Source organism: Andrographis paniculata, unplaced genomic scaffold (genome assembly GCF_009805555.1).
Source record: "Andrographis paniculata isolate CXL003 unplaced genomic scaffold, ASM980555v1 Contig54END, whole genome shotgun sequence".
Classification (NCBI taxonomy): Eukaryota; Viridiplantae; Streptophyta; class Magnoliopsida; order Lamiales; family Acanthaceae; genus Andrographis; species Andrographis paniculata.
In genome coordinates this window covers 1,049,472-1,077,471 of record NW_026137589.1, presented here as the reverse complement: position 1 = coordinate 1,077,471, position 28,000 = coordinate 1,049,472, and the positions used below count along the sequence as shown (strand labels likewise).

General features: G+C 37.1%; 2 protein-coding genes across 2 annotated transcripts; one reads left to right on the top strand and one right to left on the bottom strand.

The window, feature by feature from the left end:
- Nucleotides 1-121: 121 nt before the first annotated feature.
- Nucleotides 122-25,662, top strand: LOC127256004 (chaperone protein dnaJ 10-like). The gene is made up of 9 exons (XM_051281831.1): nucleotides 122-187; nucleotides 316-475; nucleotides 23,225-23,354; nucleotides 23,961-24,119; nucleotides 24,488-24,666; nucleotides 24,755-24,835; nucleotides 24,927-25,088; nucleotides 25,190-25,292; nucleotides 25,390-25,662. Exons 2-8 carry the CDS (start codon nucleotides 350-352, stop codon nucleotides 25,220-25,222), a joined length of 870 nt encoding a protein of 289 aa, XP_051137788.1. The 5' UTR covers nucleotides 122-187; nucleotides 316-349; the 3' UTR covers nucleotides 25,223-25,292; nucleotides 25,390-25,662.
- Nucleotides 19,324-21,686, bottom strand: LOC127256005 (uncharacterized). Its single transcript, XM_051281833.1, has 2 exons — nucleotides 20,635-21,686; nucleotides 19,324-20,483 (listed from the first exon to the last, which is right to left on the bottom strand). The coding sequence occupies exons 1-2, from the start codon at nucleotides 20,663-20,665 to the stop codon at nucleotides 20,173-20,175; spliced, it is 342 nt and encodes a 113-aa protein (XP_051137790.1). The 5' UTR covers nucleotides 20,666-21,686; the 3' UTR covers nucleotides 19,324-20,172.
- Nucleotides 25,663-28,000: the final 2,338 nt, after the last annotated feature.

Here is a 28,000-nt window from a genome sequence, read left to right as displayed (position 1 = left end):
TGCTAATCAAAATCAATGTGTATCTGCTAACTGTTATGATATATTTGGGCTTGAATTCTACCTACCTTTTCTTTTTCAGTAAAGCAACTTCTCTTTTGTATCAGATGTTGGGTGAGGCCTACCAAGTGCTGAGTGATCCATCACAAAGACAAGCTTATGATGCTTATGGAAAGTCAGGAATTAAAACGTTAGTTCATTTTGCTGTATACAAATGTTTTAACCTCTACCTTGTCATGAAATTATATAATTGTCTTTTAGATATGTATGTATGTTTCTTGATGTTGCTGAATTTACTTATTTTACTTATTATTTCAGAGAGGCAATTATAGATCCTGCTGCAATTTTTGCCATGCTTTTTGGAAGTGAACTTTTTGAGGAATATATTGGCCAACTTGCCATGGCATCTATGGCGTCTTTGGATATTTCTCCCGAGGGTGAAGGGTTTGATTCTAAAAAGTTGCAAGAAAAACTGCGGGTAAATATATCTGATGTTTTCTTTTTTTTTTTTTGAAGAGTAAAGTAATTTTATTGATAACAAAGAAAACAGAGAAATAATATGAGAGAATTGTAGAGTAAGGAATACACTATAGCCAAATAGCTAAATCTGATGTTTTCTAGTCTATTATACTTAAGTGGTTACCGCATTACCTCTTAAGTTTGTGATAATTTATATGCGATGTCAATAAGAGGGAGAAAATCATACTAGTTCCACTAACATCATGCATTAACACTTTTAGTCCCATGATAAAATTTGTAACACATGGTTCTATTGACATTTTCCTTTAACACTTTTAGTCCTATATGCCCAAAAAATGATAGCAAATGTTGATGTTTTCGGAGAATTTTCTCTTTGGCATCTGGTTGTCCAACGCATTGCTTAATCTCAGTGAACATGTCAGTAAAAAAGATGGCATGTTGACATGGTATGTCATTGAATACGCCCATTTAGTTTAAATTGTACTTTGACCAAGTTGTTAAACAAGCCAATGTTCTCTCATGGATAGAGGTTAAAATGAGTTATGCTCCATGTTAGGGCTTATCTGATTCATTTTCTCCGCACCACTTCCTTTATGCTCACGTCCCCATGACACATATGTCCAATGGTTGTGTAAATTATTTGTTATGTAGGGTTATATAATCTTTTATGATAATCTAAATGTATATTGATTAATTATCTTAACCATATAACCTTCTTCATCCCATTTCTATTGCTTATTTTACTTTCTTGCATGATTTTTTTGGATGGTATAATTTTGATATTATTTCGACAAATTTGTCTTTATTTTTTGTTTGGAATGATTTTAGAAATTGTATTTAAAAGAGGAAAATATGTGTAAATAAAAATAATTTGTAAAATTTTTGGAACATCCCAAATTAAAAATAATAGTAAAAAATTTAGGATAACATTTGAATTTTCAGCGCACGGAATTTTACAATAAAACTGAAAGGAAAAATTATAAAATAAACCTACAAATATAAAAATAGGCATGTTCAATGATACATTCATATTTTAATGTCATGGTGTGCGTATTCATTTCAATATGCCTATGTTTCGCACTGATCAAGTGTCATTTCGTACAACTGGATGCGATGAAGCTTTGCAGATTTGTTTGTAGTTCTATCAGCCATTAGATGTATGATTAAAGATGTTACTAGTGATATCGATGGGACCCCATATTGTTACAAATTTTATAGTGAAACTAAAAATTTTAATTGAGCAGTGTTAATTGGATTATATGTTCTTTTTTTTACCTTACTAAAGCAAATAACTTTAGAGAAAAAGTGGGAAAATAGAAGGTGGAGTCAGAAAGTAGAGGTCCATACTACATCTCTTCTATTTAAAAGTTTGTTGTGTATAGATGAGCTTATATCCCACTTAAGTTTTGGAGAAATTTTTACAGGTTCTATCTTCATTTTTGTTTGTTCCTTGGTGACTCCATTATTTGGTTAAAGCAATATTATTTTGTGCAGTAGTGTATTTTTGTTTATTTTGGATTCTAATTAGTGTTAGGTAGGCTTGTGATTTACTAGAGCTGTGAGTTACTAGGTATCTAAGTTACTAGACAGTAGGTAAAAGTTATTGTGGAAAAATATGTGGATTAATTTATTTTAGGAAACAAATATCTTGTTTCCTTTGTACATCTAGTGATCCCATGATTCATGGGATAAGATAGAGGATGATCCGGTGATTCATGGAATAAGATATAGGATAGTTTCCTTCTTTTTTTATTAGGATTTTTTGTATATGTCTTTCTATCCTTGTATGTAAGAAGACGTATTTTGATAGAATTAAACTTCTTCTTCATTTGATTTTTCTATTCAAAATCTTAGATGGTATTGTTAAAATATTTTGCGGAAACTCTAAAGCTTACTTTTTTGATAATCAAAATAAGGGGCCTATATATAGGCAACCTAAAAACAAATTCGATAGACTCAAATCTAAATAATGTAATCTAATGGATATGACCAAATCTAAATCTAAATCTAACAAATCTAAAATTAAATATCTAAAATATTTCAACAACATTATAACTCAGCTATTCTTTGACACTCCCCCTCAAGCTGAGGAATAGATGTCTTCCATTCCCAGCTTGGATACAAGATCATGGAAACTCGAACTGTTCAGTCCCATTGTTAGAACATCGGCTAATTGTCTCTCTGATGGAACATAGGACATACATACTAACCCTTCCTCCAGTTTTTCTTTGATGAAATGTCTATAAATTTCAATATGCTTTGCCCTATCATGTTGTATAGAATTATGAGCTATATTAATAGCTGACTTATTGTCACAGTAAAGCTTCATAGGACCCTCCCATTTGACTCTCAAATCATCCAAAATGATCCTCAGCCAAAGTAATTCGCATAATCCTTGAGCAATTGCTCTAAATTCTGATTCTGCTGATGACCTTGCCACTACATTCTGCTTCTTGCTCCTCCATGTCACTAGGTTACCTCCAAGAAAAGTACAATACCCTGTAGTTGATCTTCTATCCACTAGGGAGCCAGCATAGTCAGCATCAGTGTAGGCTTCCAGAGTAAGAGTGTCATTCCTTTTGAACAAGATTCCTTTCCCTGGATTGCCTTTCAAGTAGTGCAGTACCCTGTAAGCAGCTTGAAGATGAGGTTCTCTTGGATCATGCATGAATTGGCTGATCAAACTTACAGAATATGCTATGTCTGGTCGAGTGTGAGCAAGGTATATAAGTCTACCAACCAACCTCTGGTACATTCTTTTATCCACAGTTGGTTCTTCTTTAGCTTCTCCCAATTCATAGTTTGGATCTATTGGAGTAGAAATCGGCTTACACCCAATCTTCCTTGTTTTTGCCAATAAATCAAGTACGTACTTTTGTTGAGATATGAAGATCCCTTGTCTAGAATATGCCACCTCAATACCGAGGAAATACTTTAATTTCCCTAGTTCTTTTATTTCAAATTCTTTCATTAGTCTCAACTTTAATTCATGCTTCTCTTTTTCATCATTTCCAGTCATTATGGTGTCGTCCACATAGACTAAAAGAGCAGTCACTCCCCTTACAGCTGAATGCTTAATGAAAAGCGTGTGGTCACCTTGGCTTTGTTTGTACCCAAATTCCTTCATGACTTTTGCAAATCTGTCAAACCATGCTCTGGGAGATTGTTTTAACCCATAAAGGGCTTTTTTCAGTTTGCACACTGTTCATGTAGATTTCCTCATTTAAGTCACCATGGAGGAATGCGTTCTTAACATCATATTGTAGCAGTTGCCAATTAAAGTGAGCAGCCAATGATAACAAAATTCTTACTGTGTTCATTTTTGCAACTGGAGCAAATGTTTCTTGATAATCCACTCCATAAGTTTGAGTGTATCCTTTGGCTACTAACCTTGCTTTATATCTTTCAAGGGATCCATCAGCCTTGTACTTCAATGTAAAAATCCATTTGCAATCAACAATGTTTTTTCCCTTTGGTTTATCAACAATCTCCCATGTTTTATTCTTTTCTAATGCATTCATCTCTTCTCTCGTAGCATCCCTCCATTCTCTTTTTGACAATGCCTCAGACACATTGTGAGGGATGACAATGGTGTTCAAACTCATAATGAATCCCTTTTGGGCTGGCGATAGGCGCTTAAAAGAGACATAGTGAGATAGAGGATAGAGTGGTTGTTTAGTGCATTCTCTGGTTTCTTTTCTAACAGCAATGGGAAGATCCAGAACAATAGTTGAATCAGTGGACTTATCAACAGATTGTGTGTGTAAATGTAAATGTGGATCTGATCTTACCGTAATTTCTTTTTCAGAATTTGGATTGGATTCTTGGACTTGTGTCAGTTCAGGAACGGTCTTTCTCCTTGAATACACCTGAGGAAACTTTGGAAAATTGTGAGTGATGCTGGTTGGAGAAGGAGATGATATGGGTTCAGTGACAGGATTGGGTGACTCAGATGTGACTGGTTCAGAGGACTTAGGTTCAACCGGAACATGAGGAGGGTTTTGTTCTGAGTGACTGCGGGGTGGCACATGCGGAAGGTCAAGGGTTTTAAGTGGTTCGAAAGACTCACAAGTACTATCTTCCATCATTGAAATCTCTCCCTGAAGAGAGGACTTGAAAAAAGGTCTATTTTCTGTGAAAGTGACATCCGCAGAGATGTAAAATTTTTTGGTCAAGAGGTTGTAACATTTGTATCCCTTTTGAGTGGATGAGTAACCGAGGAAAACACATTTGATGGCTCTAGGGTCTAGTTTTCCTATGTTGTTTGTGGACATGAACAAAGTCGGTACACCCAAATACCCTAGGAGTGAGGCCATTTGAGGTTCTGAAGTGAGGGTAAAAACTATGAAGGGCCTCTATGGGGCTTTTGTTTTCTAACACATGGGAGGGAAGTCTATTTATCATATATGTGGCAGTAAGAACGGCTTCTCCCCAATAGGACTTAGGAACATTCCCTTGAAACAGTAAGGCTCGGGTGGTGTTGAGTAAATGCCTATTCTTTCTTTCAGCTACCCCATTTTGTTGGGGTGTCTCCACACATGATGAATCATGGATAATCCCCTGTGATTGAAAGTAAGGTGACAGAATCTGATTGAAATAATCTCTAGCATTGTCTGTCCTAAAGCTTTTTATTTTGACACCAAATTGATTTTGAACCATTAAATGAAAATTAGGTATAACAGTGCTAACATCAGATTTTTGTTTAAGAAGAAAAAGCCATGTGACCCGAGTGCAATCATCAATTAAGGACATAAACCAACGAGCCCCAGAAACATTAGGTATAGTGGAAGGACCCCATATGTCACTATGAATCAACTGAAAAGGATGAGAACTTCTCTTATTGCTAATAGGAAAAAATGCACGGATATGTTTTGCCAATTCACAGATGTCACAATGAAATTCAAAAATATCTAATCCTTGGAACAAATGAGGAAACATTATTTTTAAAATCCTAAAAGAAGGATGACCAAGACGTAGGTGATATAGCCAAATGGCATCTTTATTCGAGGAACTAAGGAAAGAAGAAGGCAAGTTACTCTTAGGTTTTTTAGATGGTTCAAGATGGTAAAGACCGTTCCTTTCCTTAGCAAGTCCAATCCTCCTCCCCGAGTCCTGGTCTTGAAAAACACAATAAGAAGAGCAAAAAACAGCATAGCATTTAAGATCATGAGTCAACTTTTGAATGGAAACAAGGCTTGTTGACAGTTTGGGCACATGGAGGACATTTTTAAGGATAAGGCTAGGTGTGATATGTATATCTCCAATCCCTGCAACAGTGGCTAAGGAACCATTGGCCACAACAATTTTTCTATTACTTGGACATGGGGTATATGTGTGGAAGAATTGAGATGTGGGGGTCATATGGTCTGTGGCACCGGAGTCCATGATCCAAGAGTTGGTACATAATTTGTCTAAGACATTCGTGCATACAGATTTACCTGAAAGAGCCATTGAACATGTTCCAGAAGGCTTCTTAAGAGACCCCAACAAACTTCTCAATCTTTCAATTTCTTCACTATTGAACCCCCCTATTGCTGGATTTTCCTCAATATTGGGCTGTTCTGCCATATGCGCGTGAGGCCTTTACTGCTGCCCCCCACGGTAGCCCCACTCTCGGCTTGGAGGTTTACCGTTCAGCTTCCAACACTTCTCCCTTGTATGCCTGGGTTTCTTGCAATAAGTACACCAAAGATTGTCTTTATTTTCTTTCCCTTGGTTATCTCTACCAAAGTGTTTAGACATATCATTCTTCGTCTTCTCCTGATTTGTTTTTGCTGCTAAGGCTGACCCATCCATAGTATGTGGTTCTAGCATGACACTCCTCCGACTTTCTTCTGCTCGGATTAATGAGATTGTCTCTTCTAGAGATGGTGTATCCTCCTTGCCGAGGATTTGGATCCTAACTTGATCATATTCAGAATTCAATCCTGCCAAAAAATCATATATCCGATCATTCTCAATGAACTTCTTCAAAGTGGCAGCATCATCAGGGCATTTCATCTTAATTACCCGGTAGTGATCCAATTCCTGCCAAAGATTTTGCAATAGAGTTGCATAATCTGTGACATATTTGTCTCCTTGCTTGGTGGCTCCGGTTTTTTCTTTGATTTCATACACAAGGGCAGCATCACGGGCCTTTGAGTATGTACGGTTGATATAGTCCCAGATTTCCTTTGCAGTATTTAAGAACATACAAGTGTCACTGATTGTTGGGTCCATTGAATCCCATAGCCAGGACATAATCATAGAATCCTCCTCATCCCATGCTTCAAATGTTGGATCCCTTTTTTCTGGTCCGGTTCCAAGGAGGTGACTAAGCCTCCCTTTGCCCTTGAGGTATGTACGGACAATTTGGGACCATTTGAGATAGTTTTTCCCATTGAACCTATTGGATGCCCGGATGTTCTACAGTTCTCCAATTTTCTGAATACAGTTAAATTCTTCGAAAGGGTTGGAGATGGTTTCAGACATGACTTAGTGAAGAAGAAAAATTCACAGCAATTAAGGCCAGAACAAAACACAGCGATGAAGGCTGCTTGAAGAAGACTACAAAACCCAAGAAAAAATTCCTAGAGCTCTGATACCATGTTAAAATATTTTGCGGAAACTCTAAAATTTACTTTTTTGATAATCAAAATAAGGGGCCTATATATAGGCAACCTAAAAACAAACTCGATAGACTCAAATCTAAATAATGTAATCTAATGGATATGACCAAATCTAAATCTAAATCTAACAAATCTAAAATTAAATATCTAAAATATCTCAACAACATTATAACTCAGCTATTCCTTGACAGGTATCAGAGCATTTCTTTCTTGATTCCACTAAGTCTTCTTTCCTCCGTTCGACCGGCCTTAATTTATGAGTTTTCTGGACTATTTCTCAAAGCTTATTAGTCATAATCACCGGAGACTGAAAGTTATAATATGTCAGACCTAAGCCGTGTTGGACAAGTACACATCGCTGCTGCACCACAAAGTGAAGAGCTGAGTGGCCTTAATTGGGAGGAAATTGAGAGATTAAGGTCTTTAATCAACCGTCTTGAGAAGCCTTCAGGTACTTGTTCATTGGTATATTCTGGTACGTTTTCTTTTTCCATTAAATTAAATGCTTCAAACACACTATTTACCAATTCTCGGATCATGGATTCTGGAGCCACCGATCATCTGACCCACTCATCTAAATTCTTTTCAACCTATGCCCCATATCCTAGTAGCCGAAAAATAGCCACAACTTGTGGATCTCTAACAACTATTGCAGGAGTAGGAGATGTTCTAATAAACCCTACGATGACCCTTAAAAATGTCCTTCATGTTCCCAAATTATCCACCAATCTTGTTTGTATACAAAAGCTTACCCAAGATCTATCATGCAATGTGGTTTTTTATAGTGGCTGTTGTGTATTTCAGGACAAGGTTAGGGGAGGACGATTGGACGTGCTAAAGTACGGGACAACCTTTATTACCTTGAGATGCCAAGACAGTTGAGCCTGGTAAATAGTAAGGGTCTAATGTCAGAAAGCCGTTTATCCAATAAAGAGAAAATTATCTTTACTATTGTCGTTTAGGACATCCATCATTTAAGGTTGTTAAGGTCTTGTTTCCCACTTTGTTTTCGGATTTAAGTGTTTAAAGGATTTCATTGTGATGTGTGTGAACTTGCCAAACATAAGCGAGTGCCTTTCCCCATTAGTAATAAAAGAAATTTTGTTCATTTTCACCTCATTCATACTGATATATAGGGTCCTTCTACTATTCCTAGAGTCTCTGGAGATCGATGGTTTTTTTCTTTCATTGATGATTGTAGCCGTGTAACTTGGTTATTCCTCTTGAAGTCCAAGTTTGATGTTAGTACTGTTCTACCAAATTTTCGCTCAATGGTCAAAAATCAGATTGGGGTCCATTTCAAGAGATTTAGGTCTGACAATGCTAAGGATTATTTCAACCAAGTCCTCACTCATTACTTTCAAAATAATGGGGATTATTCATGAGTCATCTCGTGTGTATACTCCATAACAAAATGGAGTATCATAGAGAAAATATGGTGACCTCATTGAGAAGACTCGAGAAATGTTGTTTCAAAATGGTGTACCTAAAACCTTTTGGGGAGAAGCAGTTCTTATAGCCACACATCTCATAAATCATTTGCCTTCTCGTGTCTTGCACCACAAAAGTCTAATGGAACTTCTCTCATCCTTTTATCCCAACTTAAGAACCACAAATAATCTTGTTCCTAGAGTCTTTAGGTGTGTGTCTTTTGTTCATATACATGGTCCAAACAGGGGGAAATTAGATCCTAGAGCCCAAAAATGTATCTTTGTGGGGTAGTCTTCCACTCAAAAAATTCTTTGTGTCAATAGATGTCACATTCAATGAGAATGAATCTTACTTTACTAGATCTTATCTACAGGGGGAGAACCCATCTCAGGAAGATAAAGACCAAAAGGGTTTCTTTCTATATCCTCTTAATCTGTCCACTAGTCCCGATAGTAGTCCTTTTTTGCCTGAACCTGAACCTGCTCCTACTACTCCTCCTCATGTTCCTTTGCCTCAATGTGCTCCTACTGCTAATCCTTTGTCTGCTCCTGCTGATGCTGCTCCTTTGTCTGCTCCTATTGCTCCTGATATTGCTAAAAAACTTGACGAAGAGGTGTGCAAAGAAATACAAAAGGAAGGGAATAAAGGCTGTCCCAAAACTAGCAGGTTCCAAAAGTCTAACCCGGAGCCAGTAACTGAGGTAATAAATTCTGATCCGAACTCACATGTTGAAGTTAATAATATTTCTCAATCCATTACCATGACTGAATCACAAGGTGAACCAGCTGTTGATGATGAATTGAATTTACCCATTGCTGTTAGAAAGAAACCTAGAGAGTGTAGAAACAGGCCTTTGTATCCTCTAGCACAATAAGTATCTTTCAAGAAATTTTCACCACCTCACAGAACCTTTCTTTCTAACATAAACACCATCACTATCCCTACTAATGTTTCTCAAGCTATGTCTAATGCGAAATGGAAACAAGCTATGGATATAGAAATGGAAGCATTGAAAAAGAACAAAACCTGGGAGTTGGTAAGACTACTTAGTGGAAAAAAAGTTGTGGGTTGTAAATGGGTGTATACGGTCAAATACATGGTGGATGAGACAATTGAACGATATAAGACGCGATTGGTGGCGAAAGGATACACACAGACTTATGGGATTGATTATCTAGAGACTTTTGCTCATGTTGCAAAATTGAATACAATAAGAGTCTTGTTTCCACTTGCTGCCAACTATGAATGGGACCTGCAACAATTTAATGTTAAAAATGCATTCTTACATGGGGATCTAGAGGAAGATATTTATACGGAGGTTCCACCGGGTTATGATAAGAACTTGGATGCTTACACCATGTGTAAATTGAAGAAGGCTCTATATGGTGGGAATGGAAAATATCTATTCACCAGCTTGAGAGGGGGTGTGGAAAAATATGTGAATCAATTTATTTTAGGAAACAAATATCTTATTTCCTTTGTACATCTAGTGATCCTACGATTCATGGAATAAGATAGAAGATGATCCCATGATTCATGGAATAAGATATAAGATAGTTTCTTTATTTTTATATTAAGATTTTTTGTATATAAGTCTTCCTATCCTTGTATGTAAGAAGATGACATATTTTAATAAAATTAAGCTTATTCTTCATTTGATTTTTCTATTCAAAATCTTAGAGTTATGTCCTATAAATACGTGTTATTGATACTGATGAGTCATGGAGATGTAATAAGGAACGACCATTGTCGTATACTCATGGCAGGTTTGAGAGGAAGCAACCGATTTTTTGTTGATAGCAACACTTTAGTTATTTAAGTCTACTAGGTTTCATATTTCATTATATTATTGGGTCTAATTATTTAAATAAGATTATTGGCGTGCTAGGGATTGATAAGGGAAGTCTTTAGATATACTAAGTGAGAAGTCCAAGAGATCATTTAGAGTTTTGGGAATCAATCTTACGGTTGGATGAAAGATATTTTGTTGTTTGTCATTTTTTTTGTTCAATAAATATTTATATTTCCTTTTTGTATTAGTTATTATAAATCATTAAGATAATTAATATAATAATCTATTCTCCTTCTTCTTTAGTCTTTGCAACATGGTATTAGAGCGAACGGAATTTGTTCTTAAACTCACTATACAATAGAGTTTACGCTTGAACGGAAGAAATTCTATTGTTGTTCATTTTCTTTATTCAATAAGATTCATATTTCCACTTCGTATCATTTACGTATTATAAATCATTAAGATAATGATAGATTGCAAGATCGAAAAGAATATGAAATTAAGATTAAATAAACAATGGAGCCTCAACCGTTGTTTGTATATCAACGACGGGGATGGGCTTAGGCTTACTCTTTGTGGGTTTAGATTTTATTTATTTGCTTTTCTAATAGATATTATATTTTGAGTTGAGCTTGCTCCATAGTTCTTAGGTTGTTTTATTTTGTTTTTATCAAGCATGGTTTAGTATAAGTATTTAAAAAGTCTAGGTTTGGAGGACATTATTATTGATATTGGAAATAAATGAGTCTAGTGGCTTTTGAGCAAATAGTTGATTCCATTTTATTGTTCTTTGGAAAAATGATTGGTATCGTTTGATTATTTTATTGCTTTTATCTTGTATTAGCAATTGGTTCAACTTTCCGGATCCCAATCCCGTCGTTAATGTATGCCTTAAGTATCAAACCTAGATTTCTTTTGAATAAAATGCATTTTCTTGGTGTCCCTTAAGGTGCTGAAGTATTCTATGGGCTGCTTGCAAATGAACCTTTTTCAGGTTATGCATAAGTTGATTGATCCTACTTACCACAAATGCTATATTCGGTCGTGTGTAGGAAAGATATACGAGTCCCTATTAGTTGCTGGTACATCTCCCAGTCTACTGCCACATAATCTTCTGTTGTCCCAAACTTGAAATTTGGATTCGTAGGGATGGCCATTGGTTTGCATGTTGTCTTGCCTGTCCATTAAGAAGGTTTGTAATATAATTCTGCTAAGAGATAAAAATCCCTTGTTTCGAATAAGCAACCTCAATCCGAGAGAAATACTTAAACCTTTCTAATATTTTGATCTTAAATTCTTTCGCCACAGTGACTCAATGCTTCGTTCTTTTCATCATCATTTCCTGTTATCACTGGTCATCAACATAACAAGTAGGTTTGTGACTCCTCTGAAGGAGAATGCTGAAATGAACATTGTATGATCACTGTTAACTGTATTGGAATATGTACCATAATAATGATAGGTGTATAACGTATTTATTGTCCTAGAAACTTGTAGAGTATTGAATAGAGACTCTAGAAATTCCTGTTATGATGTATATAATATATATATTTGTGATCTGCACAGATGGAAAATAAGAGAGAGAATACCGGTTCACATGGTATAAGAGCTTCATGAACAGATTTGCTAAGGATAATAGAATCAAGTGATGTGACAAAAATAGAGGCAGAAGGAGAAACTGATCATAGAAAATAAAATTAGAGATGGGGTTGGTGCAAGAGCAAGTATCTTTACGAAAAGCAATCGGTAGGTCATCTAGTGTTGTAAATTTGGCGACGAAGATGATGTTGACACCAGGGAAGAGTTAGAGGCTGGAGCTGGATTTGTGTGGAGCTCAGGAGGGTGACTTTTGTTGTGTTGAGAGTAGACATGGTGAATTGGTAGCCGTGTGGCTGGTGGAGGATTGGGTGTGGTTGTCTTGACGGTGTACATAAGGATGTCGGGAGACTGCCCCTATTCTCGAAGGTCAAGGGATGGTGTGAAAGGGGTGTCCTCATGGAACGGGACATCTACAAACACAATATATTTCCCAAGGCTCGGACAAAAGCACATGTATCCTTTTTGAATGCAAGGTAACCCAGAAAGATACATTTAAATGATTTTGGGTCAAGTTTAGTAACATATGGACGTGTATCTCAACAAAGCATGTACAACTACATATTTTTTTAAGGAAATGGATAAAAAAGTTCGTCAGGAAAGAGAATATGAGAGGGTGATTGACCATTAAGAACAGCGGATGGCATCCGATTAATGAGGAAGCAAGCGGTGGAGACAACATCAGCCCAAAAAAGTCTAGGGGACACTCATGTGAAATAGAAGAGCTCTGGTTGTTTCAAATGAATGACTATTTTTTCTTTCGGAAACACCATTCTGGGTTTGAGTGTCAACACACGAAGTCTGGTGTATAATACTCCCTCCGTCCTGCTCTAAGGGTCCTATTTACCTTTTGCGTCATCGTACTTAACATTAAAAATATCTTTATATTTGTATAATTTTTTGCACAAATGTCATTATAATAGTTTTAAAATATATTAATAGAAGTATTTTTGTCATTTTTTCTTAATTTGTACTATGTTTTTATATAATAATTAATATTCAAAGATCAATACTAAAAAAGTAAAAATGAGACCTTTAGAGCCGAACGGAGGTAGTACCATTTTGTTTCATAAAGGACTTGAATGAATCAGACATATATTATTTAGCATTGTCACTTTGTAGGATTTTAACTTGAAGACCAAACTGGGTGTGAATTTCAGCACAAAATCCTTTTAAATGTGAAAACAACACTGATAGATGACGCATGAAGAAAATCGTAGTCATTCGAGAGTAATCATCAACAAATGTAACAAAATATTTAAACCTTTGTTTAGAAGATATGGGACGTGGACCTCAAACATCCAAATGAACTGAATCAAAGGGCCTTGGACACGATTGTTCTCCCTAGGAGTTAAACTGACACGATGATGTTTAGCAAATTGACATGATTCACAATTGAATGAAGATAAATTGAAAACTGGGACACATTAATTTCATTTTCTGAAGGGAAGGCTGACCTAACCGACAATGAACTTCGAAGAAGGTTCCAGTACAATGGGTATTGCATCACTAAAAGATTATTTGCAGAGTCAGGTTCAAACGAAAGACTTGGGAAAATTGAAGAATTTCTTGGGAGTAGAGGTCTTTAGAAGCAATAAAGAAATTTATCTTTCAACGAAAATATGTATTAGATCTGCTGGTTGAGACACGAATGTTAGGCGCAAAACCCTGCAATACTCCCATGGTTCCAAACACTCACTTGATAAAGGAGGAAAAACCATTGAAAGACCCTGAACGGTACATGAGGGTAGTTGGGAAATTAAACTACCTTACAGTCACTTGGCCGGATATTGCATACCCTATAAGTGTCATTAGTCAGTTCATGTCTTCTCATACTAACGATCTTTGGGCGGTTGTGGGACACATTCTATGCTATTTAAAAGGGGCTCCAAGTCGGGAGATCTTGCACCAAAATCATGGACATATGAGGATAGAGTGGTCAACAGATGCTGACTGGGCAGGTTCTAAAGAATATCGAAGGTCCACATGTGGTTACTGCGTATTCGTTGGTGGGAATCTGATTTCCTGGAAAAGCAAAAAGCAAAGTGTGGTTTCCCGCTCGAGTGCAAAATCAGAATATCGAGCTATGGCCCAAGGTATATGCGAAATAACGTGGATTATCCAACTCTTAAAAGAAAATAAAAATGGAGGCTACAATTCCCGCTAAGCTCTATTGTGATAACCAAGCCGCCATGCACATCGCCTCTAATCCAGTTTTCCATAAGCGCACTAAACACATTGAAGTCGACTGTCACTTTGTGCGAGAAAAGATACAACAATACATAATTACTACAGAATTCGTTCAGACAGAGGATCAACTAGCAGACCTCTTCACCAAACCACTACACTGGACTCAAATTAATCACTTGTGTATCAAGTTGGGCATGACTAATATCTATGCACCAACTTGAGGGGGAGTGTTAACTGTATTGGAATATGTAGCATAATAATGATGGTAGGTGTATAGCGTACTTATTGTCCTAGAAAATATAGAATGTCCTAGAAACTTCTAGAGTATTGAATAGAGGCTCTAGACATTCCTATTATGATGTGTATATAATATATATATATATATGTGATCTGCACAAATGAAAAATAAGAAAGAAAATACGAGTTCACAATCACCTTGGTTATTTATACCATATTGCCAACATAATCCTTGCAAATCTTTCCAACCTTGCCCAAGGAAATTTCTCAAGTCTATATAGGTCCTTATTCAATTTACACACAATGTGAGCATCCAAATTCTTATCATAACCCGGTGGAACCTCCATATAAATCTCTTTCTCTAGATCCCCATGTAAAAAAAATTTTTAACATCAAATTGTTGCAAGTCTCATCCACAGTTGGCACCATGTGCAAGCAATACTATTACTGTATTCATTTTTGCAACTCGAGCAAAATTCTCTAGATTGTCAATCCCATAAGTCTATGAATATCCTTTTGCTACCAATAGAGCCTTATATCATTCAATCGTCCTATCCGTCTTGTATTTGACTACCAACTCCCAGGTTTTGTTCTTTCTCAATGCCCCTTTTTATATACATTGTTTCCATTTTTCATTAGACATAGCTTCAGACATACTAGTAAGGATAGTGATTGGTATTTAGGTTAACAAGAAAGGTTTTGTGAGATGGTGAAATTTTTTTAAGGATAGGTAGTGATCAAGAGGATATAGGGGCCTTTTTCTATACTCTCTAGGTTTCTTTTTAACATTAAAGGGTAAATCCAATTCATCATCAACAACCGGTTCACCTTGTGTTCATGGTAATAGATTAAGAAATATTATCAACTTCTACCTGTGAGTTTGAATAAGAAATTATGACATCTGGCTTTGGTTAGACTTTTGGATTCCTATTGTTTAGGGACAATCTGTATTCCCTTTATTTTGTATTTCTTTGCATATCTTATCCTTATCAAGAATTCTAACAATAACAGGAGCAGACTCAATAGTTTCAGGCAAATGAGGTTAGGCAAAGGAGGACTACCGAGACTAGCGGACAAATTAAGAGAATCTAGAAAGAAACCTCCTTGATCTTTATCTCTAAGTGAGGTTCTCCCTCTGAAGATAGGAAAGTAAGATTCCTTCTTATTGAATATGATATCTATTCAGACAGAATTTCTTGGATGGAGGATAGTAACTTTTGTATCTTTTTTAGTGGAAGAGTACCATACAAAGATACATTTTGGGTACTAGGATCCAATTTTCCCGGACCATGAATATGAAGAAATGAGAAACACCCAAAGACTCGAACAAGATCATATGTGCCTCTTAAGTCACTATAAGAGAATTAGAGAACTTCCATTGAACTTTTATGGCGCGAGACACGAGAAGGGAAACAATATATGAGATACGTGGCTGTAAGAACTACTTCTCAAAAAGTTTTAGGTACAATGTTCTGAAACAACATTGCTTGAGTCTTCTTGAGGAGGTCACCATCTTTTCTATTTCTACTTCATTTTGTTGTGGAGTATTTACACAAGATGACTCATGAATAATCCCATTATTTTGAAAGTAAGAAGTGAGTATTTGGTTGAAATAATGCCAAACATTGTCACACCTAAATCTCTTGACATAGACCCCAAATTGATTTCTCACCATTGTTACTTAGACTTCAATAGGAACAACCAAGTGATACGGGTACAATCATCAATGCAAGAAATAAACCATTGTGCTACAAAGGAACTATAAATGGTAGGACCCTAGATATCAATATGAATGAGGTGAAAATGAATAGAACTTTGTTTATTACTAATGAGGAAAGGCATTCGCTTATGTTTGACAAGTTCACACACATCAGAATGAAATTCCTCAATGTTTAAATCCAAAAACAATATGGGAAACAAGGGCTCAAAAACCCTAGATGATGGATGTCCTAAACGACAATAAAGATGAATTTTCTCCATATTGGATTGATGGGTTCCTGACATTAGACCTTTACTTTGGACTAGGTTCATTTGGCTTGGCATCTCAAGGTAATAAAGGTTATCCCTTACTTTAGCACGTCCAATCATCCTCCTGAAAACTTGTCCCGAAACACATAACACCACTATAAATAATTGTATTTGGTGGCTTATTTAATTATTCCAAGAGTAGAGAATAATATGGCAGTTTGTGCTTTTGCTTGTCTTAACTCCGTTTCTTCTCTTTTTAATTAATGTAGTGTACTTTCTCCTAAAGAATTGTTTGTTTAGCAAGATAAACCTTATACGGTGTTTAAGAGGATTAGTGGGGGAAATTAATGAAAAAGGAGACATGATTAGAAAATAATATAAAATAAGATGTAAGCATGTGTGGGAGAAACATTTAATATGAGAGAGAAATAAGTTGTAGTATGTTTTATCTGTTAACTTAAGTTTATTTCACTAAATTAAAAAATACAATAAAATTACATCTATATATATGTACAGTCCTAATTTGTTTTGGGTCAAAACCCACAATATAATTAAATACTAACTAATATATATAAATATGTCTAACACTATATATAAATATATATATACTCCCCTTCAAGTTGGAGTATAGATATTGATCTTGCCAAACTTGTCGCAAAGATATTTAAGACAAGGACTAGGTAAAGTTTGGTTAGTAGATCTCCAACTTGATCTCACGTTTATTACATGACATGTGACCACCACTCTTTGAATCTTCTCCTGAATAAAATAACACTCAACTTCAATATGTTTGGTCTGCTCATGGAATACAAGATTTAGAGCTGCTTGATTGTCATTACCATAATTGTGTTGACTGAGATGTGAAAACTCAACCATATAATCTCACGTACGGAATGCGCCATCGCTCGATACTTTGATTTTGTATTTGATCTCGATATAACATTCTGTTTTTAATTTTCCACGAAATCAAGTTACCATCTATAAACACACAGTCTCCAGAGGTTGACCTACGATCAACTTTAGAGCCTGCCCAATCAGCATAGAAAAAACATTTAATGTGGTTGTGCCTATAGTTCTTGTACAATAACCCTTGCCTTGGAGCACCTTTCAAATACCCCAAAATTTGTTCCAAAGCCTCTCAATGTTGGATTGTAGAAGCACTTATGAACTGACTTACCATACTAAACGGGTAAGCTATATCTGGTCAGGCTCCTCAACTGTTTTTCCTTTATTTGTAAATATTTGATTCGGTGTCATAGGTGCACTTGATGGTTTAGCTCAAATCTTTCCCATTTTAGTCTACAAATAAAGATTATATTTCCGCTGAGAGAGAAATATACCATTCTTTTTCTGGAATACTTTGATTCCTAGAAAATATCGTAGCTCACCAAAGTCTTTAGGCAAAAATTTATCATTTGATTCGGAATCGGTATGACGATAAAACACAAAATGATCTGATTTGCACTTTATCATCTCAAATTCCTCTATCGCGTGGCTAAACTTGCCAAACCATGCCCGAGGACTCTGCTTTAGGCTATATAATGACTTCTGCAAACAACACACTTTTTCCGACTCCCCCTGAGCAACAAAGCCCGGAGGTTGCTCCATATAAAATCCTCGACCAGATTGTCATTAAGGAAAACATTTTTTACATCCAATTGCCACAATGGCCAATCATGACGTACAACTAAAGAGATCAAGATACGAACATAAGTCAACTTATCTACCGGAGAAAAAGTCTCAGAATAGTCCACACCGTAAGTTTGAGCATAATCTTTAGCCACAAATCGCGCTTTAAGGCGAGCAATAGAACCATGAGAGTTAAACTTAACAGCATAGACAAACCTGTAACCAATCAATTGTTTCCCTTCTGGTAAAGGGACCACACCCCATGTGCCGTAAGCGTCCAGTGCATTTATCTCATCAATCATAGTAGCACGCCAACCAACATGAGATAAGGCCTCGGAAAAAGACTTAGGAATAGATATAAAGTCAAGAGTGGAAACAAACAAACATGATCGATGTGATAAATGGTCACTAGAAATAACTGAGGCAATGGGATGGACAAACTGGCGTTTAGCTTTTCGAAGAGCAATAGGCAGGTACTCTGGAGCTACGGGAGGTGTGGGCGGAGAATCATCAGACTCTAAAAGAGGATCAGGAACTGCAAACGAAGAAAAAATTGGTGCAGAATGTTAGAAATCGATAGGCCGATCGAATAAGAAGTCTAACTCCTCCGAGTTACTTGCATAGCGGAACTGAGAAATGTTTTGACGTAAACACAGCTTTACAGCGTAGTTGCGTGGTTGAAACTGCAGTGTATTCGTGCGCAAATCCATGGCTGAATAAGTGCAACAAAGAAAACAACATACAAGGTTTGTTTATCCAGTTCGATTTTCTAACCTACGTTTAGGGGATTCCAATCTAAGAGTCCTAACTAAACCAGACCCTTGGTTTACACCATACAAAATTACCCAACCTATCTTCTATCCAAGCTTCATTTAGTTTTACAAACTCTCATGAACTGGTTTATACTACTTTATAACGACTCCAATAGACTAGCGGCCAAGCTAAGAATAAGATTGCATATCGGATGGTTATCTCGTCCAGCTTCGACTCCAAGAATCTTTTTTCCTGTTACTTTTAACCTCCATGGATGAACCTCTCAACACTCTATCAGGTGGAGTGAAAAATACACTGTAAGTTCTTGTGTATCATCCACAGAAACACATCCATACATACAAAACACTAAACTTGCACACAAGAAGACAAGGTTGACTGTGTGTAATCTTGGGACAATGAGTACAAGGCAATAAATGCCTAGCACGATGAATGCAGCATGCCAATGTCTTCTCTTGCACGTCCTCTACATGGGACAAGTCGATTTGTCCCAATACATTAAATGATCAGCAGGTTTGACCTGCCCAAAAGTGGTATGTGGTCACGCTACCTGTTTGTGGTATAATTACCCAATTTGTGTTACACAACAGCTGCGACAACCTGACTGATGTCTGCTTATGGCCAAAAACAGCAAAAAGGGGTTTATGGCTTTTTGCATACTATAACAATCTCCTATTTTTTGGCAATGAAACAAGGCATACAAAGCATCAAGATAGAGTACCACTCACACGCACCTCGAACATACAGGTACGAGACAAAGAAATTCAGTGCAGTTATTAGAGGCCAACAATAAAACAAGCCACAGACAACTTGGACAAATTAGGTGGGTGTTTTGACAACAGACACCACCAGCAGTTCAGTAAAAATGTCAACATAAACCAGGAAAAGCGAAACGTAAACCAGCAAACATTAGCATAAACTAGCAACAACAGGCACTCCCCCTTAACCAGCGCTCCTCCTGCTGCATCTCTCCCCTTGCATTGCAGCAATGGCCAAAAAGGGATGTCCGCCTCCTCATCAACATCATCATCATCCTCCATATCCTCTTCAGGGGCACTAGAATGGGGCAACAGTCTGAAGGCCTGAGCAACTCTTCTCTTTTGCTCAATCAAGGTGGCAGACAAGGCAATATGCTCCTTCATCACATTTTGGGGCAATTATTTGCAACGAGCAAGTCTGCCTTCAGCACCCAATGGGGCACCATTTAAGAAATCATTGTGGAGCTGTTTCAGGTTAGATTGATCCAGGAACAATCGGATGGCAGACATATCTTCTTCTGGCTCAGGGTGAATTCCATAGGAAGTGATATACAAGCTTATCACGCCCAGGTAGGGCAATCAAGTCCACTTCACTCTCGAATCCGAACAGAAATCTATCATCTTCTTAATCACCAAAAAACCAAAGTTAATCAACTCAAAATTCTTATCAATAGCATAAATTAAAGTACCCATATTTGAACTAACGGCACTGTGTTCACCGTCGGTACACGTTGCATTCACAAAATCGAAACAAACATTGACACTTCATGGTAAGCATCACGACAGTTACTCCAGAACGGCCAAATGTAACTGCATTCCCAGCTGAAATTGTCTGTGCAATCTCTCTAGTTGACTCCTTAAGTAATTCGGATGCCAGCTTATTGACGTCGTTGGCAGGTAGCAGCAACAGTGCATTGAGCACCACGGGGCTAAGTTCTATAATCTTTCCACGCATGTACGCTTTGTGATACCCAAGAGTTGTAGGATCCAACACTTTGCCACTCAAATTAGCGTAGAAATCCTTCACTGATCTCGGACAGTAACGGTCAAGACCAGTAGCCCAAAACAACAAATAATGTTTCTTAAAAAATGCTCAAAAGACAATTTCGGAATAAGCTTTGTGAGTAAACTAAAGCTTCAGCAATAAAGTTCTACCACAAGGATTTCGAGTGCATACCTTCGGCCTGAGCCATAATAATACGTCTCATTAAGGGCTTTATTCTCGCGAACACCAACGGGAGACTTCGACTTTTGAAGTCTCCGTTTCGATGGACAAGACGGCTCCGGTAGGGGATTGGCTCTCGATGATCCACCGAACTTTATTTTTCGAACACGGTCTAGAGCAGACGACAAACGAATAGAATTAAGGTCTTCCTCTTCCTCATTAGCTTCATTCACTTAAACTTCAGTTTCCTCTTGATGCTCAGCATGAACAGCATAACCGGTCTCATTTGGATCACCTTCCGCACCGGCGGGTTGGGACTCTTCTGGGTCATCATTTTTAGGTACATCGTCAGCCATATTTTCAGGAATCTGTTCACCTTGAATTTCAGCAGAAACAGGGACATCCTCTGCAGCTGCATCAATATCTGCACCACCATCGGCACCAGTGCCAATCTCCAATGCATTTCCTTGTTGCTCACCAACAACTTCCCCAACAACTTCATCAATGATCCTATCAACTTAATCAATGATCCTATCAACTTCATCTTGAGCACCCTTATTTACGGTTTCCATTGTTGCTTATTGGTTAAGATCAATCTGGGCAACAATAGCACTTTCTTGAACTTGCCCTTCAAATCCCTCAGATACAGGGCAATCTCCTGAGGTTACGAAAATAGTTTCTTCAGCATGAACATCAGCAGCTGTTCGATCCTCGACACCACGAACTTGTTCCTCCATATTCCCACGTTCATCAACGGTTTCAAGGACTAAAACAGAATGGGTTCGTTTGCTTTCTTCGTTTTCTTAGAAGCTTCAACCTTCTTCTTCGATGAAATCTTTGGCTTAACATCTTTAGATGTACCTCCCGAATGAGTTTTCACCATTTTTGAATTTTGAGACAAAACTTCTCACGATTTTGAAAATTAGGGTTTGAGAGAAATAGGGATAGAGAACACTCTCTGATTCTGAATATAGAAATACAAAAATGAACAAACCCTTAACACGCCATTATTATTGCACTCCATCAGAATAGGAGCGTGAGATGTGAGAGGGCAGTGTCAATAACAATTCCTTTACCCAAGGTGTGTAGACTGCACAGTCTATAAAAGCCTATATATTTCTATTCTAATAAAATCAAGCCACAATTTTCTCATTTCTTTTAAATATCCAATATTCCAATATATAACCAAATAAAATCCCATAAATATTGGACCTAATTCCTTCAATAAATCGAATTAGTTAAGGTATAAATACATACCTAATTCCCTTCTCAATTTTTCAAATCGTTCGGAATTCAAGGCTTTGGTGAAGATATCAGCGCTCTGAAAATCAGTTCCAATATGCAGCGATTTGCACACTTCAGCTTCCACTAGCTCTTGAATAAAATGGTATCGAATCTCTATGTGCTTCGTTCACTATGCTGGGCTGGATTTTTTGAAATGTTAATTGCACAGTTGTTGTCATACTGCAGTATAAACGAATCCTTTTCAATTCCATAATGGGTTAACATTTGTTCGAGAGCCCTACTAAAAGAATTCTAGAGTTAAGCGTGCTTGCCCTGGAATAATTTGAGGATGGGCGACTCTTTGCGATCATCCAAAGGGAAATCTAAAGCTAGGTTGTCAACTGTGGATTTGTTGTGGCTGAATTGAGGTTCTTGCTTGAGCTCCTTCGTCTCCATTTCTGACTATAGGAGTGTAGGCTTTGCTTCTTCCATGCAAGTGAAGTTGGCCTCTTCTTTATGCGGTTTGCTCTAACACTCAGATATGTAATGTCTTATTTTCTCACACTTGAAGCATTTGATATATATATAGAAAGGCTGCTTGATTCTCCAAAGAAATTCCTTAATGTACTAGACATTTTATATATATGAAAAAGTGGGCCAGGGTGTCTATTTCTGAATAGGACTATGGGTTTAAAGCAAGCTGAAGATGTTGACCTGCTATTGTGCTAATGATACGTACTACCTTTATAGAGCATAATTTGTGTACTGTAGTGAGGATGAGAGTACATGAGTTTGTGGCTAGAATTCACATGCTCTCTCACTTTGCCGTTTTGTCTCCTTTTGAGTTGTTGAGGGGGAGAATGCTTTCAGTAAAGTGAGAGAGGTCTTCACACCCAACTCCCTTGGTTTTCTGTGTAGCATTCCTTCATGGAGAAATCATTTTGAAAAAGAAGATTCATACGTGGCATAACAAGTAATATGATTAACTTCCTGGTTAGACTAGATTAGTTTGCCGTGATTGTTACTGAGTTTAAACAACGAAATTTCCTGTGCACTAGTGTAGTTGCAAGGAGGATGAAGACCATTTTTCTTATCTTGTTGATAGCATTTGGTAGGGATATTCATGTATTGTTTGTGAGTAACATATCTAGTGAATAGGCCAAGACTAGTCCCTCATACATGGGTCGATGATGACATTGGGTAAACAAACCAGGTGTGCTGTAATTTTTTGTTTTCATGCTGATACACACAGTTATGGCAACCACGGTGCTACTACGTGTTTAATATGTTTGTTAACTCGTGGTTAACATTCTGCGTGCATACAAGACTCATTATTTTTACTATTCTTTGCTAAAGAGTGTTTCTATTGCAACTTTAGGCTATCCAGAAGGAGAGGGAAGAGAAGTTGGCTGGTATACTGAAAGGTCGTCTTAATCTGTATGTTCAAGGACATAAAGAAGAATATGTTCGCCAAGCTGAGGCTGAAGTGGCAAAACTTTCAGGCGCTGGTAAGATATTTGGTTTTCATCTGATTCTTTTGAGCTACTGATAGCAAATTTTACTGTTTAATCAAGGCTATTTCTGGAAAATGGCTATTGTCTGTCTTCTTCTATTGCTTGTTCTTGTTAAATTATGAAAAGGTTGGGCTTCCAATCATTTTAAGAAATGATTTGTTTGTTAGTTTTGCCAAGGAAATAGGTGAAATATTTGACTTGAAATTGCTAATAAAACTGTGGTACAAAGCTGATGGTCCTGATAAAGCCCGATGGTTTATCCGACTAACTTCTCCTGAAAGAGTTAACACCAAGTTATTTCTCTAGAATATTTGCAGTTACTGAAAACTGTTATACAAACAAAGAGTAGTTTAGCCTTGTGGCTTGTTGGAGGTGTACTAGATCTTATTTGGTGTGGTGAGTCTGTGACTAAAGGATAAAAATATCTATCAACAAATTGTTCAGTTAACTATGTTTCTTGGCAGTCTATACTTGTACAGTGATTGCCCTTGCCTCTTTTGTTCAGAAAATTGTTACGTCCATCTCCTCATTAGTGTCGTTTATCTACCATGCTACTTCTAGAATTTCTCTTCTCTTATAAACTAAAATATTCTATCTCAGCTTATGGGGCGGATATGCTAAGTACCATTGGCTATATATATTCAAGGCAGGCTGCAAAAGAGCTCGGAAAGAAGGTGATGTACTTGGGTGTGCCATTTGTTGCAGAATGGTTCAGGAATAAAGGACACTTCATTAAATCCCAAGTAACTGCTGCAACAGGTTAGAATTATGTTTGGTGTGTCACCCAATTTTCTGATTTTTTTTTTTTTGTCTCAATGTGTGTGGTATGGACTATGGATCAATGTCACATCAAACCTAGCACACCTTAGATTTAATAGTACTGAAGTACTTACAAATTGATTATTGGATTCTAATCAACTGCATTTAGGATAGTTTTGTTTCCTTTGTTCAAGAGAACGAGCAAGAAAATAGTACCTATAGAATCTTATAATTTTCATGTTCTCGACGATGTCAATTAGGCTTCTTGCACGAAGGCTTATCATAATGCACAATTTTTATCGAAACTAAGGTAAATTTCTCTTGATAGGCAATTATTTCTGACGATTACAATCCTACTGTTATTATAGGTGCAATTGCGTTAATTCAGCTGCAAGAAGATATGAAGCGACAGCTGACCGCAGAAGGAAATTACACAGAGGCGGAGCTTGAAGAATACATCCAATCCCACAAGAAGTTAATGATAGACTCTCTATGGAAGCTGAACGTGGCTGATATAGAAACAACCCTCTCTCACGTTTGCCACATGGTTCGTCAGGAGACTTTATCTTCTTCGCATAACGAACTTTCCTTTTCCTTATATTACTTTTTTGATGGTGGTGCATCTATGCTTTAAGGTTCTGGTAGACCCCAGTGCAAAGAAAGAAGAGCTTCGAATGCGTGCCAAGGGGTTGAAGACCCTCGGCAAAATTTTCCAGGTAACGTGGGAGATCCTCGACTATTATATGCACAGCACTGCTATTAATCTTTTCACTACTGTAGACTTTCTTGTACATACTTTTGATACAGAAGGTGAAGCCTATGGCTGAAGGCGAGTCTGACAATCTTAAAAAAGATCCACTCCTTAAATTGACTGGAGCTGAAGGTGGTGGCGCCAATGCTTCTCCTTCTAAGAACTCCTCTGCCAAATCTTCGAATAGTGAAGATATTTCTTCTAAATCTGCATCTCATGTACAAATTCTCCGACTAAAAAACACATGCGTTATTAATACTTCATTTATTTCCTTACCTTTGCTGCTGCATTCATTCCTAATAGTACTGTAAATTTCCAGAGCACGTCCGCAGAGGCTCCTGCAGGAACTTAATCCAGCAATTCTTCTGTATACACCTTCCAAACACACATAATAAGCACATCTGTTCGGCATTTTAGATGTGGTACGCTACGTTTCTTTCTTGCCAAAGCAATGGAAGTCCATGCCCCTTGTACTATTAATCTTACACAACAGATTGTCGGGATTTTGTCTTTGTGCAGGTGTTGTCTAGTTGTAGCAGCCGCATATACATACATACTTGGGCAAGCTCTCTCGTGTCGATTTGAGCTAGAACCGCTAGAACCGGTGCTCTCCGTATGCTCTCTGTCTCTTATTCTTCCACATAATTAAGTTGTTGTGTTGCTTAATTCTTATATTATCATTATTACATTTCTTCATTCATTATTCAAATGTGTATAGTATAGTATAGGCCTCAGAATCATATGATGGCGAGGATACAAATATGTTATTACCATGTAATGTAATAAGTTGTCTGTGAGCATTTCCTTCAATCTGGAAAAAAAAAAAATACTTTATCAACTATAATATATTTAAGAAATTGAAATACAATTTGGATCTGGTAAAAAAAATACTTTATCAACTACAATATTATATTTAAGAAATTGAAATACAATTTGGATCTGGTAAACATGCTCATTCAATAAAAAAGATTTAATACTGTACTATGCCTCCCTTAATTATGAAGTTTGAAATTTGGATTTCTATTACAAGTCAAGTCAGGACTTCGGCGGAAGAATATTTGGTTCATATTCATGTGTTTGGCAAGCATTATGATCTCTGTCCTTTATGTTTGGCTTCTCACTATATCTCATTCCCCTTACTCCCCTCCATCCCATCCTTTTTTTTTTTCGAAAAAAATAAAAATAAAAATAAAAATAATTAAATCAAATACTTTATTTTTTTAGTTGTAAGCCTTACATTAAATATTTTTTTAATTCATTTTTTTTTATAATTATTTTTAAACTTTGATTTAGTTTGATTTCAAATCAAAATCTTTTTAAAAAAATGAGAAAAATGAAGACAAATTACATCATAATACTTATTTCTAGACATGCATTTGGATTTATGCTTCATATTTTGACAGCGTGAAAACTTAACATATAACGAATATATTATAAATTTTTAGCACAATAAATATATGTATACATTACAATATAATATATAAAATTATACATATAACACTATTTTCGTTGAAATTCATCGATGATGGCCCAACAAATTTAGGCCAATCGAAATCGATCAGAATTGGATTCTCCGGCCTACTAAAGAAAGTATCAAGATTAGTCTCGCAATAAAGATCGTTGCGCAAACAGATGCGGATGAATCGCTTACAGTAAATGAATCTTGCCGATTTAATATTATGGAAAAATAAAAGAAATTGAATTAAATGGACGAAGAAGACGGCTGAATGAAACAAAATTGGAATTGGAATTCAAATGAGCAAAACAATTAAATGTAATCAAACATAAACGAAATTGTAAAGGAAAGTAAGATGGATGAAGGAAAATAATTTGGCAAAAAAACAAGAATAAAAAAATATATATACATAGAAATGAAATGTGGAATGTGATGGTGCTGGCCGTGTTCCTCTTTTTCTCAATAATTTGCCCCTTTTAAATACTTTGAATTTATTTTGTTCTCCAATTCTCTCATCTCCTTCGTATTTTAGAAACCAACTTTCCATTTCTCTCCCTACTCAATCCCACTTATTTTTCAACTTTCCAACTCCCTTTAATATTTCTGTATCGAAATTAGATTTATTTTCATCCGGAGTGGGCTTTTAGACTAATCTAACTCTCATTTGTGGTGGGCCTCCCGGCTGGACTGAGCTTCTTTGTAGGCTGGGCGCTGCTCTTCATCGGACATGAAAATTAGGCAGTAACAAATGCCCACCATAAAAATATTTGGGTAAAAAATTTGTTGAACTCTGAAGCCTAATATTTTTGTATGAAATTTCGATGGTACCTTGGTCCGAACTTCATATGGCCTCATCCAGTAGCGGCAAGGGGCTGGTCCGAGTCATCTCAGAGTCAGATTTGTTGGGAAGTGCGGCGGCTGGATTAAAGCTTCTTGATTTTCTCGGTAAAAATCCAACCGTTTCGACTTTGAAGTCGTCTTCGTATTGTAGGGCTCGCCGAAAGTCTCGATTGTTGGCTATGATGTCGAGACTGGCCTCTAAAATTCCATCATCTTCGAGAGCCCTAATAATAGGTTTGTCCTCCGTACCTAGAGCTTTTGGATCCTCCGAAGTGGTTGTTTATCCGGGACAACTTTGTTGTCCAAAATAACTTGTTTTGGCCTTCACTCTTGTCGGATTCGGCGTGGACATTGCAAACCACTCTTGTCCAACATATTTTTATTCTGATATGTCCCTGCATGGTCTGCTGCTCGAACTCAACTCCTTGTTGCCCCATTTTCTTTTGACCGAAACTAGCTGTCCGGCGCCGATGTTGCTTCATCCGTCTTTGCGCTCCCGTCTTCTTCTTCCTCCGGTCGCATGCCCGACGCTCATCCGTTGGGGGCTGCTTGTAACGCCGTGTCGGATGAAAGATTATCACCACTCGGTCCACTGAGGCCACCCTCCATGTCTTTCCATTCTTTTGAAAATGGATTTCCAAAAATATGTCGCTATGGTTCCTCCGGTTTTCGTCGGCCCTTGGTATTGATGCGCGAGGTTTCATTGGGTGTACTCCGACAGTATTGATCAACACATGAGACGGCTGAATGGTCACAAGGGCTCGATCAGATCCTTCATCGACATCAAAATTGCCTTCCTTCATATGCGATGAATGATCTTTGCCACAAACTTCC